The sequence below is a fragment of the Haemaphysalis longicornis genome, unplaced genomic scaffold (genome assembly GCF_048455015.1).
Source record: "Haemaphysalis longicornis isolate Haplotype H1 unplaced genomic scaffold, Haemaphysalis longicornis Haplotype H1 scaffold_14, whole genome shotgun sequence".
In the NCBI taxonomy this organism is placed as follows: Eukaryota; Metazoa; Arthropoda; class Arachnida; order Ixodida; family Ixodidae; genus Haemaphysalis; species Haemaphysalis longicornis.
Genome location: NW_027526245.1, coordinates 21777495 through 21798650, shown reverse-complemented (window position 1 = coordinate 21798650; position 21156 = coordinate 21777495). Strand labels below are relative to the sequence as shown.

Below are 21156 nucleotides of genomic sequence, written 5' to 3'. Positions count from 1 at the left end.
CCAGTGTACAGTGCGCAACACCCTCGTCTATAACCCCGAGTTCGACTTGAACTGGTTACCTCTCAAAACTGCGGACTCAAACTTTTCACAAAAAAACGTTGAGGTCAAGATATATGGGAAAGACTTCAGAATGACACAATAGTTTCCTTCAAATGTTTTTCGGCCGAGGCAGGATGAGGCTATAAATACCAAACCTGTGTTATAGACAATCGTGTTGTCCTCTGTACGAGGCCGATGTCCCTGTTACCGGAATGATGTCCTATGCCTACATCGTTGAGGCACGTGTGGATGGCAGAGCTGATCATGCGGATGACGAGGAGTCTGCAGAACTGCCTACAACGGCACAAACGAGAAATAGGCTGTGCCTGACTTGCAACTACGCACAATATAGCTGTGGCTGGCCAACAACAGTTGATGCGCATCCCATGGGCTACTCAATGAATCCTATCGCCGAAAAGCCTTCTTGCAAGGACGATGTCCCGCAAGAAGATGCGAACGCGAAACAGGCGAGACTTATGCAGTTCATTCTTGCCTAATAATAAAAAATTGTTCTTCTTGGAATTTTAGGGGCTTTGTTACAAAAGCTCTCCCGTGCAGTAAGGCTTCTGTTACCAGCACCAACTCTTATTTCAGTGACCTGTCCGCATATTTTCGCATTTCGCCTGACTGGAATTTCTTATTTTGCATTACGCATTTCACATTCCGATTCTCTCAAATTTTTTTTGTAGATTTTACGACTTCGAGTCAATGTGGGATTACTGTACTTATTTTTATACCTTTGAGGCTCGCGCACTCTGCCCCTTTATTGTAGGTATCACCCATTTAGCAGTAATCTGTGTTCTTAAACTTGTTATTGCAATTTTTGGGAAGTCTCACCTGTTTCCACAAAATCTTTAGGATTGCATCTAGGAATTCTCACGGTCATATTGGTAAATTATGCCTCAAGCTAAGTGCTATGTTCAAATATTTATTTCGGTCCTCGCGACCCCCAAGTGGGCGAGCAATGAAATCACAGCAATTATTAGACTGGAATGCACTCCAAATGCACAGTATGACATAGCCTCAAAGACCAACGTTTGACAAAGGCCATTCGTAGCAAATCACAGGCTATTTAAACTGCAGCAATGTGACGTACAGACTATACTTAATTATTTTTCAGCTCTTCATAGATGCTCCAAATGCATGTTCGCGCTACATAATACCTTTGAAATGTCAGGTACGCGCTGAAAAGATATTTGTATTTGGGTAATTTTGCGGAGCCCTAACGATAAGTCCTATAAATCATTCATTATAAATGCACATAACCGTAGCTTGTTGATATTCAGACAGAAACCTATGACATTATGTCCACATTTTTCTGTGTCTGTTGATATCTAATTTATTACTTTGCGCAGATTGCAAAGAGCGACAAAAACGATCACATGCATTCTGTTCTTGGAAGGATTGCCTGTAAAGCTGGAACCAGGTACACCAACTTTTTTTTCTGAAAATTCGTGCTCTTTCGTTGGATATATACGTCCCGGTCAATGATATCGGGCTGGAGAAACCTGTCGCGAATATGCCTCTGTACGAATGACAGGTTGTGAGAGAGTGATAATAACGGGAGACGGGGTTTGGAAGGGCGCTTCAGATGACATTGTAAAACGTGTGACCATGTAGGTTCCAGGGAATTGTTCGATGGCAGTGTTGTGGTTACTTTTTTGCGGACATTTTAGCCCGAGGCAGCTGATATAGGAGGTCAAAACAGACATGAATACGTTTCCCTTGTATCGTTAAAGCGCGATATAACTACTTTTAGGGTCCACGAGTAGGTGATGTTCCACAACTGAAACCGTTTTTCTGCATGGTCATTGCTCCACTGCCGGTGTGGTAGACGTTTTTGATATGTTTACCTGTGTTACCATTAAACGAAATTGGACGTAAGCGCTTCTTCGTAGTTGATATACGCGGTTCTTTTTTGCGAGCTTTCAGCCTTACAGAAAAACAAAAAACACTGCAAGGTGTGCGGAGTGTGCTTTTGTTCTCATTGGTCATTTGTTTAGACGTTGTAATACAGGGCGTAATTATACAGGGAACTAATAGAGCACCGTTGAGCGTAAACATTTGCTACATTTCAGAAAATGGCGTCCCCACTAACCTATTGTAGCCATGATCAGCAATTTGACTATTCTCGTAAATTTAATAAATACTGGTCAGCCTTAATTTTTCTCACGCACAGACAAAGACGAAAGACGAAGCACAAGCGCTGACCAGTAAATTGGTCTTTGTCTTTGTCTGGTCTTTGGTCTTTGTCTGTGTCCGGAGTTAAATTTAGACTGACCAGTATTTAATCCTTTACATGATCCCACTCGCTCAGATTCTGCCAATTCTATTCTTGTAAAGGTTAGAATTTGCGAAAGGGCATATAGGTTTTCATTAGGAATGTCTAAAGAGATGTAGCGAAAGGCTACGAGGAAACCACACGTCCGGCTATCACAGATGCTAACGAACCAACTGCCGTGTGAGCCGCGCTTGTGGTGCGAGCTCTCGCTGGCTGCGCTCGAGGCGTCCTTCGTTCTGCACTCCTGCGGCCTCCAAGTTGAGCAGAAGCTTGGTCCAAAACAACACGCGCTGAACCGGTCGCCGTGTCTCAGAGAAATCCTATGGTGAAGGGTACATATTGCAGAACTCCGTCGCGTCCGGGAAACAGCTGAAGAAAGCTGCTAAATTGTGAAATGCAGGCAGTTAATTGTCCTTTACGAACACGACGTCTCCTTCTTGGAGCTTGGCTGGCGGCTGCTCTGTCGCCTCGTGAGTGAATCGAAGCAGCAAGGGGTATTCTCGTTTCTAAAAATTCCACAGACTGCACTGCACCCCTTGGCGGCTTGACGGTGCTGTGCTATAATTCGCAGTTCGCTGCCAGTCAACAGAGTTGCTGCTGGAGGTGTGTTCTTTGTGCCTAGCCAGAAGTGCGCTTGGGTGAGCGGGCAGGGCTCCGCTCTTTGACACAGGCTTTTCTGACACACACGTGGTAATATTGTCCTCCTTCAGAACGACGCTGTCTGAGCCTTCCCACTGCGTGCCGGGCACTTTCATGATGCATTCGTCACCGCTCTCCGTTTCGGAATCAAGTTTCCCGTTTTGGAAGGACGAAATGTTGGAAACGTCAATGCCTGGCTCTTTATAGCGGAGCGGCACTTCATCACGCTGATTTAATTTGCGGTCCTCAAGTTCGAACGGTTAAATGGTGGGGTTTTGCGACCCCACGACGGAAAACGTGGAGTTTTCCGTCGTGCGCTGGCCTCCGGTGGCCTCCAGGCGGAACATGGCCGAGACATCGACGCCTGCGGTGGTGTCCTCGGAGGGCGATTGCCCAAGCGAAAGAAACAGTTAGCATGAAGGAGAGGTTGAAGGGCTCGGTCTGCCAAGTTGAAAAACTTGTGCGGTCCATCACAGAACGGTCTCCATGGCTGGGAGAGTGCCAGAAATTCTCGAAACATGCCCTTTTGCCACTTTCCAATACACGTCTTACTGCTGACCTGGTCCTCTCAAAACATGGGTGCAAGTCGGGAATCAGCAGGAACGTGAGCCTGATCGGCCGTCGCATGAACGTTTTCTTCGCTGACGCACGGGCTTGTGATGGTGCAGATGCTGGCGACTTCGAGGGCCCCGACTGTGATGTGCTGGTCAACATGCTGTCTTTTAAGCGTCAAGGAGGCTCTGTTGCACGTAACAGGTGCTGTCTGGCGAGTGTCTCCAAACGTGGCAAGCGTTAAAAAGTTCGACGCCGGCGACGGGACAAGCAAGTCGGTTGGACAGGTCACGTCGAATGAAGGTTCTCTGACTTCCAGTGTCCAACGAAAAACAAACGAGCAGCTGGCGGCTCGTGCCGATGGCCCATGCCCGGCCTGTCTGCAGGAATACTGGCATTAGTCCTGCTCCTTGATCGATGCGGATGTCACCGCGCTGGCATTATGAATTGTTGCCTTTTTTCTACGACTTTGTGGCGACTCCCATTTATCAGGTTCGAAACCTTTCGCAGGGAGCTGGATGTCACACAGAGCCGTCAGGTGCCGACATTAACAGAGGCCGCAGACTGGACTTCGACATGGTAAAAAAGCGCACTAAAAAGAGGACACAAAAAAAAGGCGGTGACACGGGACGAGCGCTAGCGCTCGTCCCGTGTCACCGCTTTTTTTTGTGTCCTCGTTTTAGTGCGCTTTTTTACCATGTCGAAGTCCCATCACCAACTAGCCCAAATTTCTGCCCTGAGCAGACTAGACGGTTGGCTGACCTGGAGAGCCTTGCGAAATGGTTGCCCTTGCCACATCTGAAGCAGCACTTGCTTGCCTGCAGAAGCTTCCGCTTCTTCTAGGGCGATATTGTTGCTTTTCAGTAGGTGATGACATGGTCCCAAGCGTCTTAAAGTTGGCAAACCTGTAGCCGCGAAGGCGGAGATTGGGTATCGAGAGTCATCGTGGTTGGCGGATCGATTCGCGGAGACGATGACTGGTGTCTCACCTGGCCGCGGCGCGTGGGTAGAAGAGAACGATTGGACGGGCTCTCCTCTAGAAGTCCAGGATTACTTTGATTTCCTTGGACCTGGCGGAATAGGACGCCGAGACCTCAGATGCGCCCTGCTACGCTTCTTCAGCCTTGGCGGTACAGATGGCCTAGGTCGTAGGGCAAGGTCCGTAGCAGAACGCGGTGGAGCACCACGGATTACTGGTCCGGCGAGATCCCCAGGCCCTCCAACGCGTTTATGCGAAACGTGACTGTGACGTAAAGGACCGCAGTTTGTCGATGTCCGCCGAACTCTGCACCGGCTCCACAGGGCGAGCAATTTGCCCAGGTGGTTGTCCACGAAAAAATATTTCCGCCGAAATCAGTTGATGACCTTGACGGCGAAATCGTAGTTGTCGCCGGCCAGCCGGATGCTATCTATCGCGTCCTTGGCGGGACCGGTCAAGTTCGAGATCAGGTACTTGAATTTCTCGATGCGTGGCAAGGTTGCACTGGAGTGGATGCTGGAATCGTACTGGTCCCAGAACCCTTGCCAGTCGCGTCAGTCGCCGAAGAACGTCGGTATGTGCAGCTTGACGAGTGCGGGGAAACGGGTTCCCTGCGTTGCCTGGAGATTGCCCGGTCTAGGCTGCTAATATGCACTCCCGTATGGCTCATTAGGCTCTACTGCGGCGACACCGGCAGAAGAAACAGGGCTCGAGATGGAGCGCACGAGCGTGCGAAGGGCACCGATTCGCTCGTCGTACTCAATCGCGTCCAAAACGTCAGGGTCGAATTCTTCGTGTATGAGACTTGCCTGAATGTGCCTGCCCAGCTCGTGCAGGCCTCGCTGTTTGTCGGGAATGATATCCAGATGCGGCTGCAAGTCGACAGTCGGTGCCCCCGGGTTCTGCAGAAGCGCGTCGAGTGCCGTCAACTTCATCGTGACTGTGGTGCGGTGAACACCCCGGCGACGACGAAGCGGTTCCATGGCGCGAGTCGGTGGGACCGGACGGCTGGGGGTTTCGGCACTAGAGATTTTTGTAGCGAAAGGGAACGATTAAACCAGACGTCCGGTTATCAAAGATGCCAACGAAGCGACTGCCGCGTGAGCAGCGCTCGTGGTGCGAGCTCCCGCTGGCTGCGCTCGAGCCGCTCTTCGTTCTCTTTATTCAACAGAGAAACGCAGCATTGGAGAGACAGTAGGACGTGAGTTAGTCATTACTGGCACGTTTTCCGAGCCATAAACGCGACCTCGCTGCGCATCTTCACATGAAAATTGGCTGTTTAAAAACACAAACACAAACCAGATTAAAAACACAAATTTGAGCCCCTGCCGCGTTGAGAACGATCGGGTCTCCGCTCATCTTAATTTTGCATTTTTCTCTGTCAAACTACTATAAACTTATCTTACGTCTCGAACTTTCTTTTGTTTACAACAGAAGTCGCGGCACCGCAAGTGTCGTGGCGTGGGTTACTACACATCGCTCTCAGGCTGCGCCTTGGAGTCATTCTGGTTATCAATAATCTGCTCCAAGCTCCTTGAACAGTTCATGCAAATCCAATGAGTGTAAAGAATGACCTGAGCTAACCTCTGAGGCCCTGCAGGGCCCTCATCTGCAAAGGCAATAGCTTCTGAGCGTCCAGATTCGGCGTTTCAATCCAATTGTAGTACGGCAAGACGCCCCCTGCAAGAGAAGAACGGCTCAACAAACACCGTTCCAGCTCAATAAAACGTTTTCACTAACACCGCTGCCGCGGACATGATTTCCCAGATAACAGACGTATCCTCTTCATTACTGCATAACCATGAGAAGCTCCAACGTTGGCTTTCTACTCTTGCTGCCTTCAAAGCGCTACCACGGCTAAAAAGCGCTCGCATTCGCTTGTGACATACGCATTTATACAGACGCTCCAGAGCAACATCCAACGGTCATAATTAAAGGGACACTGAAGTGATATGTAAACATTGCGGGATTACTTGAGCAAAATGTAGTCCGGAGTCCCCAGGCCATGTTACGACCACTCTGGGCGCGTTTACGCGATTTTATTTAGTAGAAAAATTAATTCGAAAATGCTGTCCTCCTCTCTTTACGCTCGCCCATTTTCTGCGGCGTTTTCGTGTGACGTCGCGAGGAGCCGAGCTCGCAATTGGCTGCGCTACTGCACGGCTCCCCGGCCTTCAGACAGAGTCAGTCGGCCCAGCGTTTCGTCCGCCGGCCGCCGACGGGTCGTCGCAATTCGTTCGCTCAGTTGAAACGAAGCGAGGACACGTTTGTGAATGGAAGAATGGGCTTTTCTTTACTTGGTTAGTTTGTACACTGTATCTAGCTCCAAGTCAAGGTCGCTTCACGCAAGCGCTGCACAAGCGCACATGCGACGCTTCGCTGACTGGTACGCCAGTAGGAAAATATAAGGCCTCTTGAAGGCGGGAGAAGAGTCAGCGAAGTCAATGTAGGTACTAAGGAAATAAAATCAACTGATATTTTTACAGTACAGCGTAAAAATAGGGTGCGGGAAGCACTTTTTTGCGGTGGGCGAACAAGCACAGCGGTCAGCAGCACGACTACGCAACTGCGAACGCTTTTCCGTCTACGAAATGCAACTGCTAGACGTGAGCTATTGTGGAAACTCGGGGGACGCTTACTGCACGAGCGCAATACAACAAATAGTCACCTAAGCTGCTTGAAATGCCAAAACTAAATAAAAATGTAAACTTGTTGTACAATATATAGCTTATATTACCAAGGTCGGCGGAGCCCGTTCCGTGGCCGAGTGGTCTGGGGCGCTAGGTATGTTGCCCCGAGTGTTTTGCAAGTCACGAGTTCGAGTCACCGCGGGTACGTGCTTTTTTGTAAGTTAACTCTTTCGTTTTCTGCCGATGTTTTCTACATTGAGTTCACCTTTTTTGGGGGCGCAACGTTCATGGCTCCACGAACTAGTTCACAGAACGCGCGCAGGCTGGCACTGGCGCGCTAGCGAGTTCTCGTTGGCGTGCTGTTTCCATAAGCACCGACTGCTTGCGGGCAGTGGGCACAGGCCACAATGAACAAACCCTTGGCCTGGTGCGAACACGCTTTTTACGGTACAGGCATGAGTGAGGCAAGCTCCAAATATGGGGGAAAGCGCATGACATTTGGGCGTCTGCGGGTTCGCGGAGGGCGTCCATGCACTGCGTAGGCCTCGGCTATTGAATGCTACGATTCCAAGCCGTCCTAGGAGGCTTATCTTTATGCATTTTTACAGCTGACAACATGGCAGAAGCGCGGTACGATGATTACTGAGTTATTGAGAATGCCCATCCAACAACGCCACCGGTTGTGTTTTACAGAACCGAAACCGAAACCGAAACTTGTTTGGTTGCTCACATTGGGCATCGTCCAATCACGGTGCCCGCTCCTCCCAACGTCACAGCCTTAGTTGGTGCGGCCGCCGCAAACCGCGCATGGTAGTTTTTCTTCTTTCGCGCTTTGTAAAATATTTACCGATTTGTCAACCGGATAAACGATGAAAAGTGTGCTCATTTGAACCAGTCTACGCAGTGCAAGCAAAAACGGCAGCTTGACAAATTCACTTCAGTGTCCCTTTAAGCGCGTGGACCCAAAGAATAGCCACGTGAAAATGTGGGCGATTTTGTGATGCATGTTGAACCAGAGCACAAACGACGAGGCACAGGGCGATAGAAAGGGAACACACGAAGCGCTGACTTACAACTGGAATTTTGTTTTCTCCAACGGTGCCAACTATAAAAGAAATTGAAGAAAAACAAAGCCTGACTAAAAAAAAAACATGAAAAAACCGGCATGAAAAAACACAGACCCAAGCACACAACTAACCATTATTGGCACGTGTCCAGTTAAGATAGTCTATTTCCTTCTTCGTGAATGCAATTGAGCTCACGAGTAAAGCGCAAAAAGCACACAAGAGACAAAAGAAGGACACAGAGACAAGCGCTACTGTGTCCTTCTTTCGTTGCTTGTGTACTTTTTGCGCTTTACTGGTCAGCTATGAAATACCAACTTGCCAGAAGTCCTCATACATAAGTGCAATTGAGGCTATGGTGTGCAATTCTCACCCAGGCGTTTAATCTCAGCGACCTCTATAAGTGCCCGAGTTAGCGTGTTCACGTTTCTGTCGATAACGCGGCAGTCTTCAAACAGCGGCTCGCAGCCGCATGTATCGCAGTGATGGCGATATTAGTAACCCCTTTATTTTTGACATTATTATGGGGCTCCCGCAGGCGGTCATTGAGGCATCTTCTAGTTGATCGATATACCACTTTCCACAATTTAAAGGCAAGTCGTGAACGACGCCTTCAACTCAATCAACGAAGGGCGCTCTGTGATGTACGTGACACGAGAATTTTTTCCTCCCCGAACCGTGCTTCATGCTGCAGAGGGCCGACAGTTTTATTGTGACCGAAAAGCACACCTGTATGCCCTCTCTGTTCACTATTCTTTTTAAGTTGTGCGACACGCATTGAAGGTACAGAATCACACCCGCTTTTCCGTTAGCCGTTCGTGTTTGCTCTTGTGGTTGCGAGCCCAGCAACCCCTGCATTTTGGCCTTAAAGAAGCCACTAAGAGAAAATGCAAGTTCGTTTATTCGAAAGATTTCGTGTTTATAGTGCCCCCAGCGCTTGTCCGGATACAAACGACGCTTTATTCACTCAGAAATATAATCAATTTAAGTTAAAATTTTGATTTTCTCGCTAAATCATTTGTTTTCAGGGTCTGCAGTGATATCACAGGAACCGACCGCTCTGCAGCCTAGAATGCCTTTATTCACGCGTCTGCCGAACAGAGTAGAGACACGTACACACAGAACACAAAGAAGCCGGAATGGGAGTAAATGGCTTGTTGCATATCTGCAATGGGAGTTTCGCCTTACTCCCAGTATTTCCGCAGTCTTTTCAGTCGCATACGGGAGTTTCATTTTACTGCCACTACAATGGTAGTTTCCAGGGGTACCATTGGGAGTGTATTGTTTCCTCCAACTGGGAGTTTTCAGGTGGCGCGTTGGGAGCAGTGTTGATCTGCATTCGAGGTTTCTTTTTTTTTTTTGTTTCTGCGCGCTTGATATAAGCGCTGCAGAGGAATTTATTACTGTATTTGGGAGTTCTTAATGAGGGCAAAGGACGGATTTTCATTTTTCGTTTAGGAATACGTAATTTCTAGTATTTTTCCGCTTCAAATGTTGAATGGCGAAACATGAAAAGATTGTTTTCTGCACAGTCAATTTATTGCATAAAAATTACATAAATACCATATACGTGTGAACACGTTAATAAGACAATAAAATACTAAATCAACAAAAAACCAACATCGAGAACACAAGGTATCTTGGTAAGAACTTTATCAACTACAACACTCCTCAACGAAAAAAATGTAAGCTATTTGCTAACAATCAGGTCAGCATGTCGTCGGTGCGCTGTTTGCTTGCACCTGCCTCCCAAACGCTGACGTTGCCGCACCTCCTGGTACGTTCCCAAGGAAGCCACAGCAGCACATGCCTTAGAGGGACAGAAAAACGCAATTAAATCTGCGGCAACGAATACACAAGCATAATTGGCATCTGAATGAAAACAAAAATAAATGGCACTGTAAAGACGCTGAGCTTGCCACTCTTGTGTCCAACTTTCCGTAATGTCTGAATGTTTATTTAAAGCTACGCAAAATTGCACTTCCGTCCGAGACACCTGCGCTTACTAGTTCGTCAAAACGAAGTGTTCTGCTGTTCAAAAGGGTGCGCGACCCTTGTGACGACCAACTTCTCAAAATGCTTCCTTTCCCTCTTTTCCTTGCCTGTAGTGTTCTGGGAGCGAGCTTCAGGTTTTACCACTCACACTGCCCCTCTCTCCCCTCACCCAAAGTTAAGGAAAAATTTCGGTCGTGTGACGCTAGCGCCTGCCCCCCCCCCCCCCCTCCCCCCTTCAAAAAAAAAAAAAAATAAACAAAATAAGCAGTCGTCGTCGGTCGACTCCACAGAACGCTCCCTCGAATGGTGTTTGCTGGTTATGGTTACAAGCGCCTCGCGTACGAAGAGCTCCTATGGGGCCCCGACCTTCTCCCTTTCCAGTGAAAGCAAAAAATGGCCGGCGGCACGCGGCAGTCACCCTCCTCGTACCAGGCGCGGCTGGCACCACACGTACAGCCGGTAAAAGGCTTGTCTATAACACAGCTTTCGTACTCTCAGCCCTATCCTGCCCCGCCGGAGCGGGATTTGAATAAAACTACTGCGGAATTCTGAAGTCTTAGCCCTTAGCTTTTGCCTCCGACATGTTTGGAACGAGTATGTTTCTGCAGTTTTCGAATGTAGCTCGTTGAAGTCGAAATCTCTGTTATAGACAAGCGTTTTACCGACTGTACTTCTCAAGAAAAGCGGCCACCCTGCGACGTTTGACCGGCCAACTTCACCTTCGCCTGCCAGTAAGCCACAGACACAGCCTAACAAAAACACCTGACAGCCGTTTATATTTAGGACAGTTTTCATTCTGCTGGCGAGTGTGGATGAGTGAGTGTTCTGCTCGAGACCCGTGCAAATACGCATTGCTTTCACACCGTTCGGCCTCCCCAATGACGTTCCGGGCATGGCGCCGTCTTTCACGCACAACACTCACGTCCAGTGACGGAGAATCACCCGTGCAGTGACACGGGGAACACGCTGAGTTTATTTGACACTAGAAGGGGCACAAGTCTCCCAAAATATTGGGCACAATAAAAAACGTGAAAATCTTACCCTCAACCACCTCGCGCAGGCACAACCGCGTTGTTTTTCACGAGCCACTCTGAGCGATCACTGCATATAGGCCTCGCGTCGGCTCGCTGGCGTATTCCGTCGGTTCGAAGGTCGGTGACACGGAGGCGACGTTGCAGTGTGTCGCACGTTAGTGTAGGCTGGTTCCACAATGTTCGGAACGAGCTTCGATTGTCGGGAAGCACATCACATCCGTTCGTACGGCCGCAACTTCACATCGACAATAAATTTGCGGGGACGCTGGAGCTCAAACGACACACGACACCAACTGGCAGCCATTTTGTAAGGAGGCGTACAGGAGGAAGGAGTGAAGAAGGAGGAGAAGGGCATAGAGGAGGAGTGGAAGTTTTTAATACTCTTATTAGGACAAATGCAGTATTCACAGCTAGATACTGCGTTTTGTGAAGAGGTAGAACCGGGGTAAATGCGTCTATTTACGACGGCTTGTGGCCGCTGGTGTAATATGGCAGTTTTTCCTCCATCATACTACAACGCGTGGGAGCAGGCCGCCTGCCGTGGGGAAATTAAAAGACGTATTCCAGCCAAAAAATCCCATTTAGGCTAACTTGTGTTTTGTGTGTATACGCTGGCGTGTGTATACGCTGTTATGTGTATACGCTGTTTTCTGTGTATACGCTTTCTAGGGACCATAGTACGGTGGCGTTCCGGCGTTCCTTTACGTTACCTGAAACTAGATGGCGCCACCATACCGTGGCAAGCCTTTGGTTTGTTTTTCACTGTATTTAAACCTGGCTTGTTTTTGTTCTGGGAGAAAACAATCGTTCCCTGAAACCGTGCACGATCGACAAATATGGTCATGTAAGGCACCGTTTCTTGCGTCAATCGGCCAGTGTCGTCTGAGACAACCCCAAAGTCCCGCAGTGCTGTACTGTGCAGCTAAACCAAGCATAGTGCGCGCCGTACCAACAGCAGAACACATCAGTACTTCTATGTTTACATGTGCTTTCGTTGTTGTAGTTCTTCTTCTCTTTCTTACGAACTTGCTGATAACTTGCTTAGAGGCATAATCTGTTTGAAAACAAGTTACCACTATACTGCACGAATCGTTACGGGGTGGCGAGGCCACGCGTGCAGGAGCCTACAACAGGAGATGCGTCTACTTTGGGTTCCGTTTCCAGATTGACTCTATTGGGCGAATCTCGAGAGAAGGAAAAGAAGGAAAAAGAAGATACATAGAAAATAATGGGGAGGGTTACTGCAGGAATCCACCGCCAAGCAAGCGTCCTTTTCGGAGCGGGCGGCCTTCAAATGAGTCGTCTTAATTTCCCAGCGTTCACTCACTGCGCGCACAACACACACACACACAAACCAACCTAGCAGGTCGCAGCCCAGACATAACTCTCGTGGGCCGGCGTCCTCGGGGAAACAGACGCTCTTCGAATGGGTCTCCCCGAACCCCGGTGGCCGTTCCGAAGACGCCTGCGGCGATCGTTCGAGGTGTCGAGTGACGGGGCCCAAGCGCTTTACGTGACTCGCTGGAGGCAGGCAAGCCTGTGTGAACTTCGTCTGCGTGTGGCGCCGAGGCCTATTCGGTCTTGTCTCTCGCGTTGTCTGCAGCTCCTTACAATAATACAACATTCGTAACTTCCACTGTTTGTACCACCATTCTTATTGCTTTGTAAAGAATGTGCGCGAAATTTAAGCGCAAATCGCTCGTTCGACTAGCTTACAAGCTCTACTAATGTGCGTCGGCTTGTGCAAGCCTCCGACAATCGCAGAGCTGGCTTGTATGACATCATAGGTTCTGTTGCGGGAAATGAGCTGGTGGGTCCCATGGCCATTCCCTTTTTTCTTAATTATATAGCTTATTTGAGCGAAGTTTACGTTAACAGTGGCGTCAGTATGATTCTAACAAGGCAATCTTTTGAATGAACCAAACTTGTGTTTTCTCTTCATGGCTCCTTTAAGCATACCTTCTGCAACAGAGGCCAACACGTGCCCAGGATAGCCTGAACCTAAAAGGCGCGTCATCTGTGCTCTGAAGCTGGCTTCATCATTGAGGCTTCAACATTTTCCAGGAGCATTTCATAAACAGAGTCGGACAATGCCCCTCTTCACCGATTTCGAATGTACTGACGAAAATGGCAACCGTGCTTTTGAACCTCTCGACTCATAAGCACAGCACATTTTCGTTTTCGTCAGCACGTTCTGGAGCACAGGTTCCTTTTCGTCAGCGACTGCCCTCCAATGCCGTGGGTTATATTTTCGGACTCCCGCACGGTGTAACAAGTCATTAGAAAAATAGCAAGTAAGCAAGGCCTGCCTATTCACAAAATCAATGTCATGAAAAGAGAGGCAGTTAGAAAAGGGCGCGCTGTGTCGTACCACTGACTTCCCGGAAAATCTGGCGCCAAGGGAAATGTCTTGTCGGATAGGCTGGCACGCGAGTGCCCTACAAAGGGCTGCAAATCACAATTGCATTTCTCTAAGAAAGGCGCCCAAGCGTCAGTTGCGCCATGGGATGGCGTAGGCGTTTGCAGCCCTGGCGAACCCCGGAGTGCAGTACGCATCCGTCTTCGCTTTCTACCCGCCCTGTACATTTTGTATGCCACCTGGTCTATCGCGACCGAACGAGTGCATTACACATTGCCTGTACCTCGGTGTAGGCTCCACGAGAAATTTTCTTCTCGAAAATCATACTCTGGGAATGTCCCCTCTGTGTCCCTTGCGCTTTTATGGACGACACGGAGCCTGCTTGACAGTGGTTCCCGCGTCTGCGGGCGACAGCGGAAGGCTTACCCGATGCAATGAATCTTTGTTTTGTTTTAAAAGGTTTTTGGTCCCCAGGAATTCAAATCTCTTGTGGGCTCCCTTCAGGCCACAGGAAGAGAGCCAATCGTGTGGCTGCCTCTTTCTCCATGTCCATTTTGTGTATGTGTATGTGCGTGTAATCTTTTCCAAGTCACTCAACCCTCATAAAGCTTCCACCATTCATCTGAAGCAGTGAACGGAGCTTTGTGCATGGCTGAGCATTTCTGTCTCATTAAGGAATCCTATACAAGAAACCTGAAGTTTTACGCTGGTTGCGTTCGAAGGTCAATATATATCTCCAATGGTGTACTTAATTATTACTGAGTTGATATTTAGGTAACAACACTTACATGTTTACTAGCCATTTAGTTCCATTGCATTCTAATATCACAGCCATTAAATGAAAGCTGCCAGGGTACATGAGACACAAGTGCATAAAATTCAATTCTTTTTGACAAATGGTATTATATTTCAAACAATCTCAACCGACGTAATTCCTTTTTGGGCTTATTTTGCTTCATGCAGGCACGCTTGGAATGTTGTGTACCATTCTAAAGCCAATCGGAAGGACCTTCCTATTCTTGTGGAAGAACTGCAATGTCGCCGAATGATGGAAGCGCTGTACCGGCTGCTGAAAACGTAAGACATAAGAAGCTACGAGTAAGTAGGATAAGCTCGGGTTTAGTGGTTTAAAAGGTACGTTTATAGTCTGTTTTTTCTGTGTCAACGAGACATTTAGGCAGCCCCTTCAGACTGGTAATACCACAGCCCACTAATATCTTATGAGCAACACAACCGAAATTAACAGGTCTCGTAGACTCCCGTGTTGAGAAAGGGAAAAAAACGTATAAAGAACATCTTCGAGGAGTGCACTTTATGCACTCCTGTTTTCGAATATGATTTTCCAGTATGATTTTGGAATAGCATTTCCATGGTACAAAAACGGGTGTTGTGTCCCCTTGAGACAAAAGTGTGTGGCGTCCTGTTTTAGAAGTTCCGTGCCGGTATTCATATTGCCATTACGTTTTTTTCTGGATCATATATCTAACCGCAGGAGCAGTATGCTGTTGGTTAGCAAGCCACAGCAGAGTCGGGAAAACGAGATGTCAATGGCTAATTTAAAAGGGACTTGGAATGAGAACACCGTAGCTCAGATGTGCGAATGCGACCCGAGCTCCTTTTCTTGTATCTGTAAGGCTGGCACAGCGCCACGTACACTGCGAGCACGTATCTCGTGCTCTGCGGCTTTCAGCTGTCGCTTTGATTTATTTTCCGAAAATTGCGGCAGGAAGACCCCCCCCCCCCCCCTTCCTCCGCTTTTCCTAAGAATGCTGCACTCAAATAACGTTACGCGGCGGCAGGACAGAAATGACGGGAACCTGGAGAGGGGGCGATGTATTTACACACTATTTGCATGTCAGCCATGAAAGAGTGCGCGCCAGCTGCGCCCAGCCTTAGCTGCTTATTTGTCAATGTTTAGGATGACGGCGGTATGTTCGACTGACCACTTCGTCGCCATATCGTGACCTAGTGCCCCCCCCCCCCCCCCCACCCCGTCTAAAGTGGCCGTTGCGGTCGAGGCCGCGGTAGGTGAGAAGATGTGGTGAGTGGGAAAGATGCTGTGAGAATAGGGAGTCCTTGCCGCCGCCACGGATGAACATGATCAGCTTGATGGATACAGCCCCCAGAACAGCACAGCAATGCCCGCCGATACAATGAAGCACTGTCCAAATCCCTTGGAGACGCGCAGGAAAGAGACGCAGAGGGACGTCATCGTCGTCAAGTCAGGTCTCGGCTGCTCAAGTGTCGGCTGGTCAGAGTCTGCGGACACAGGGCTGGGGAACGGTCGTGTTCATAGCCCACCGGGGCTGACGCGATCCGAGGCCGTGGAGGAGACCGCTTGAGGAGCTGAAACGGGAAGAGCTGCATGCATGGGTGGCCAGGATGGGATGAACACCGCACCCTCCACCAAGAGGAACACTGCACCCTCCACCCTCCCCAAAGAAGGAGTCTTGTGTATAAGGCGAGAAATGAGATGCTCTAGCCAGACGGTAGCTCGCGAGTCTCAGCGGGTCACTGAGCCTCTCTTCCTCTTCGTTTCCTCCGACAACGCCAGATGTGATGGCTAATCACAATAATTCGCCGTAGGCTATGCAGCGGCTGCATCGGTGCGTGACCAAACTGCTCAGACAAATCTGCTTTCAACAATATTACGTCATTACAGTGCTTCGCATCTTTCCTGCACATAAAAAAACCGTTTACAATAAAAGCAACAGCTAACTGCATAATACTGATTCTTCGTGTTTGTAATACTGTAATATTCGTACTGTAATAATTCGTGAAAGTAATACTGATTACAGTCCACCAAATTCACAAACGTTTACGACTGGTTGCGTGTAGGCAAGCGAGAGCTTTAGATTTCGTTTTGAGCTATGTAATTTAGGTCGGCCGGGATTTTTTTTTCCGTCGCGGCAGTGCCTTCGTCACCAAGTGTGGCGTGTATACTGCGTGTCGCAACGATTGCGGTATTGCCGACTGCGGGTGGGATCGCTGCAGCAAGACTCCCATGCTCGCCGTGAAGCATTTTTGGGTTCGTTGCATCTTCTCAGGTGGCCACCCTGCCCAGCACACGGTAGAGTAGATGCTTCAAAACCTTAGCAGTAGGAACTCACCGACTGAAGGAACGTTTCTGGTGGTGCGCTCGAGAGCTATTATTACCATCTTCACGGCATGCAATGGCAAATAGCATCGTTGTCTTCTCTCAGTTACGTTCCCTGAGAGATTTCGGCAATCGTTTTTGTAAGTCCTGCCCATGCAGCATATACGGGTAGACGATCTTTTATGCTTCTGCATGGGTGCACCCAAATTCCCCGCGTGGCCCTCCAGTGGTGCGATTATGTCGTCTCAGAGCCCTCGTCATGATGCTTTGCCCTTTGCGTATTTTATTCTGTGCTATTTCTTTGGCCCCCCATAATTACACATACACGCTAATATCGTAATTCTGGTTTGGTACATCTGCAATTAGAATGCTGATATTACTGCATTAAACCCCAGTACGTGCTTCTAGTACGCTTTTGGAAGTCCAAGGTCAGGGTTTTGTTGCCTGTAGGTGAGAATCGGCCGTATTGTATTGTACGCATGCTCAAACGCATTAAATACACCCTGGGTTCAAATCCCAGACGTAAATTTACCTACTGCTTTGGCTACATTTTTCCTGTTTGCGCCCCAAACCATTTTTGGATATGTCGCCCGCTGATATCGACACCGGACTTGTGCAAATTATTGTGGCGTGTTTTACGTTTAGTTTTAGCTTGTAGGCCCCTTGAGGGTGCGTCATCGTGAATGAGTTCATGACGTTGGCGCACGTCGTTATTGTAATTAAAATCATTCCAAGAAAAACAATGAGCCACTTTTGCAAATAAACTCTCAACACTGAAGAAACTGCGAAGCTGGGGGTCTTCACTAGCTTCTACTTGGTTTTTTCTGAGCTTTACCATGGCATTGTCTATAGCTCAGCTTGGGTTTTTATAGCTCTAGCTTGTGTTTTCTGTAGCTCTAACCTGGCGCTTTTCTAGATCTGTCAATCTTATCGTCAGATCAAACACTGGTGCCACCGAGCCCTCACGGTCTTTCTAAACTAGAAAAACACCGGTACGTCAGAGCTCACGGCATCACTAGCGCAGCCCGACGCGCGTTTTCCATCCGAACATATGCGCCCCGATACGCGCTTTGCGTATCTGCTCTTCGGTTCCTTCCCTCCTCGCCACTTCCCCTCGCCTTTGTTGCCACAGCGTTTCCCCCCTCTCAACTTTGCTGTGCCGTTTCCAGAGCGACACCGGGGTGGTTGGAACTCAATCTAGTAAGCTGCACTATTCAAAAACGTTTCTTCAGGCGCACATTAGGTACTTAGTAATTAGTCTGGAGCTCATCGTAACCACTTTTCTTGGATAGCATTCTGGCTGTTATTTAGGCTACCGTACAAGTTACTCAATTTTGGGTCGAAAGATGGTTAACGCACCCGTGGTGAAGCGCGCTGTGAAGAATAAAAAGTGAGCGGTAAAACAGTTGCTATATACTAAACCATTTATGCCCAAGATTAAGCGGCGTTTTATAAACAATCTACCAGCGAAAAGCACGTACGTCCACTGCGCGAAAAAAAAGCGTTCATGAATTGTAAACGTATATGAGAGACATATGTCGCCGCTGCACGCATAAACAAACAAGCGGACTCTGCTTCCGAATTTCCTTTCTCCGTTGTCGCCTGCCCCACCCCCCTTACTCATCCCCATACACACACACACCAACACGAACGCGCGCGAACGCGCGCCATTTGGGCAGCGGCGTTAAAAGGCGCATCCGCTATCGCTAGCTGCGGTTCGATGAGGGGCGTCTTATTGCTTGACTTGAATTTATTCTGAAAACACTGTAGCATACTGGTGCCTCCGCAGCATTATCGGATATAGTGGGGCTTCATTTTCGCGCACGGAATCTTGGGCAAAGAATTAGGCCCCCGTAGTCAACACACATTATGGTACGGTGGTGGTTCGGAGCGGTGTTTTTTTCATTCCAGAGAAATATTACCTTATCGTGGCATCTATACTTGCAAAATAAGTAATGTGGTGGTCTTGGTTCTTTTACTTTGTAGGAATACTGTTTACCTATTAGCCGGGAGAGAAGTTCTATCAGGATGACCCCTTGTTTTAGTTTCGCCAAAAATTGGGTCTTCGTTTCTGAAAAAGAACGAGACATCCCGGGCCAAAGTACAGCAGTATTCACCATCCTTCCTAAACCTAGCATCTAATGTGAACATTCATGTCCGTCGCATCAAAAAAGAAAAGAAGAAAGAAAAACGCATTGGAACGTTTTACAAAGTATCTAACGCAGTGTGGTATATTCTCTGTCAGGAAGCACATCCACCTCGGTTGTCGCTTCCGTATGTTACAAAACACCCCAGCGTCGCATTATCCCACTTGGGAATACGGCAGGGTAACGTATGATTACTTTGGCGTTCGTGCATAGCTTTTGAACACGGAAATTGTACAAATGAGTGCTATCAACAACAACAACAACAACAACAACAACAACAACAACAACAACAAGTATCATTCTTCCTGTGGCAAGCCTCTACAAGAATCACGGCGAAAAGAGCATGGCAGAGGCGGCCGTTCCGGCCGGAAGTCTAGGTATGACGTTTACGGGCCGGTTTTCGTTTGCGCTCATCGATCTTCCGGCATCGCGCGCCGAGATGGGGGCGGGGCATCGGGCCACTTTTGTTTGCGCATTGCGCCGCTTCTATTGCATGTATTGCGAAAATATTTCGTACACGAGAACTATTCAATGTTTACTCGCTGCTACTCAACTTTTCTTTTAATCCTAAAACCTCTTCACCTTCCTTTTGCGCCCTTGGTTCAACAAGTCTCTTATTAAACTACAAAACAAAAAGGAACGTTTGTACAATACCGCTGAACGCTGCCGCATGAATGAGGCACGGCAGACATACAAACTCTGTTTCAAAACCTAGGGCTCAGCAATAACTTCAGATAAAGATAAATATTACTCGCAATACCTACCATCCCTGCTTCAGTCTAATGCCAAACATTTTCGGCAAATCACCACCCAGTAAAACTAACACTATTACTTTACACGGAACTGACAACATATCTATTCCTAGCGCCGACTGCCTTTCTGTGTCCAATCATCTGTTTTCCCCCAGGAGGATTATTCCAATGTACCTACATTTCGTGAACTCGACGCCGCATATATGGAACCCATTGCGGTCACTGTTGGATGCATTGAATCGCTCATTACTAACCTAAAAACACCCTCATCAGCCGGTATAGATGACACTAATTTGAACGACCTAAAAAAAACTGTCGCCATATCAAGCAAGATCTTATGCCAAATTTCTGAACAATCTCTAATATCTTGCATACTACCCGATGACTGGTTAATAGGAAAGCTAAAACCAATTCACAAAACTGGAGATATTCACTCGCCTGACAACTCTCAACCCATACCTTAAACTTGCAATGCTGAAAAATGTTTGCGCACAGAATCAGTTCACACATATAGAATTACCTCGAGACGAACAATTTCTTTTTTTATTCAGCATGGCTTTAGAAAGGGATTTACGTATGACACACAATTGTCTGAATTACCTACCGAATTTCACTTTAAAGGAACAGACAACCGATTTTTGCCGAGTATCTGTTCTCTAACCCATATGAAACCCAGCGTTTTATATAGCCCGGTAACCGGAAGCAATTTGTAAACAAATTGGCGGAAATAGTTTTAATTTGGCTGCAAACTTCGTGAAATCGGAAGGGTCGTGGTTCGTAGTGTGGAAACGTCACACTACAATATGTGTCCCTGTCATGTGACCTGCAAACCTAGCAGCTAGTGTAACTGCTGAAACGTTTATTTACGTATTTAAAACCTTTTAACTCAAGTATTTGTATGTCTAAATTGTATGTGTATTTTTAAACATTGGTTTGAAAATTTTTGAGACACGCCGTCCGCCGCCGCTGGGTTGCTCTCAGTGCGGCTAACTCAGCCTCCATGTCCAGAATCAACCGCAGCGTTCAGTAAACAGACCCAGCGAAGAAGCTTTGACGATACTGCCTGAGTCAGGGGTGTTTGTCCTGCCAAAATATTTGATTTCAGTTTCCAAATACCCCAACGGCAGCTTAAAAAAAACGCCGCGAACGTGGAGAATGGAACTTCCCACCTCCACAACGTGAAGCCACATTCTACCTATCGTCTATCCCAACAGATGGCGCATTCGTGCAAAATAGACCGTTGCAAATAAAAAACACATAAAGGAACAGGAAAGCCTGCGATTCAAACTTTTTTTAGCTGGGGACAAGTTTTTAAATATCGCTTTTGATTTGACATGCAGACAAAAGTATGTTGCCGAGCTACTCTATGTCATGGTTGCCATTATCATTTTTTGGGAGCACACATACGGCTCGTAGATCTAAAAATTTCGATTTAAAAAGTTTTAGTGCGTGATAAGCAAAACCGTTTCTCGTCAACGTGCTTTAAGTGGTGCCCTTTCGTTTGGGACAGAGAATATATACTCAACAAAAATCGGTTGTCTGTTCCTTCAAACTGACTGTATCTTTTCTGATTTTTCTAAAGCCTTTG

At 47.8% G+C, this 21156-nt stretch overlaps 1 protein-coding gene across 7 annotated transcripts in view; it reads left to right on the top strand.

The window, feature by feature from the left end:
- Window positions 1–21156, top strand: part of LOC144165193 (multidrug resistance-associated protein 1-like) — a 333102-nt gene that overhangs the window by 95484 nt on the left and 216462 nt on the right. For 6 of the 7 annotated variants that reach the window (XM_077695307.1, XM_077695310.1, XM_077695309.1 and 3 more), the window contains 2 exons: window positions 1395–1465; window positions 14536–14649. In XM_077695307.1, the coding sequence (XP_077551433.1) occupies window positions 1395–1465; window positions 14536–14649 (185 nt within the window). The remainder of the gene's footprint in view (window positions 1–1394; window positions 1466–14535; window positions 14650–21156) is intronic. The other variant, XM_077695311.1, reaches the window with a different exon arrangement.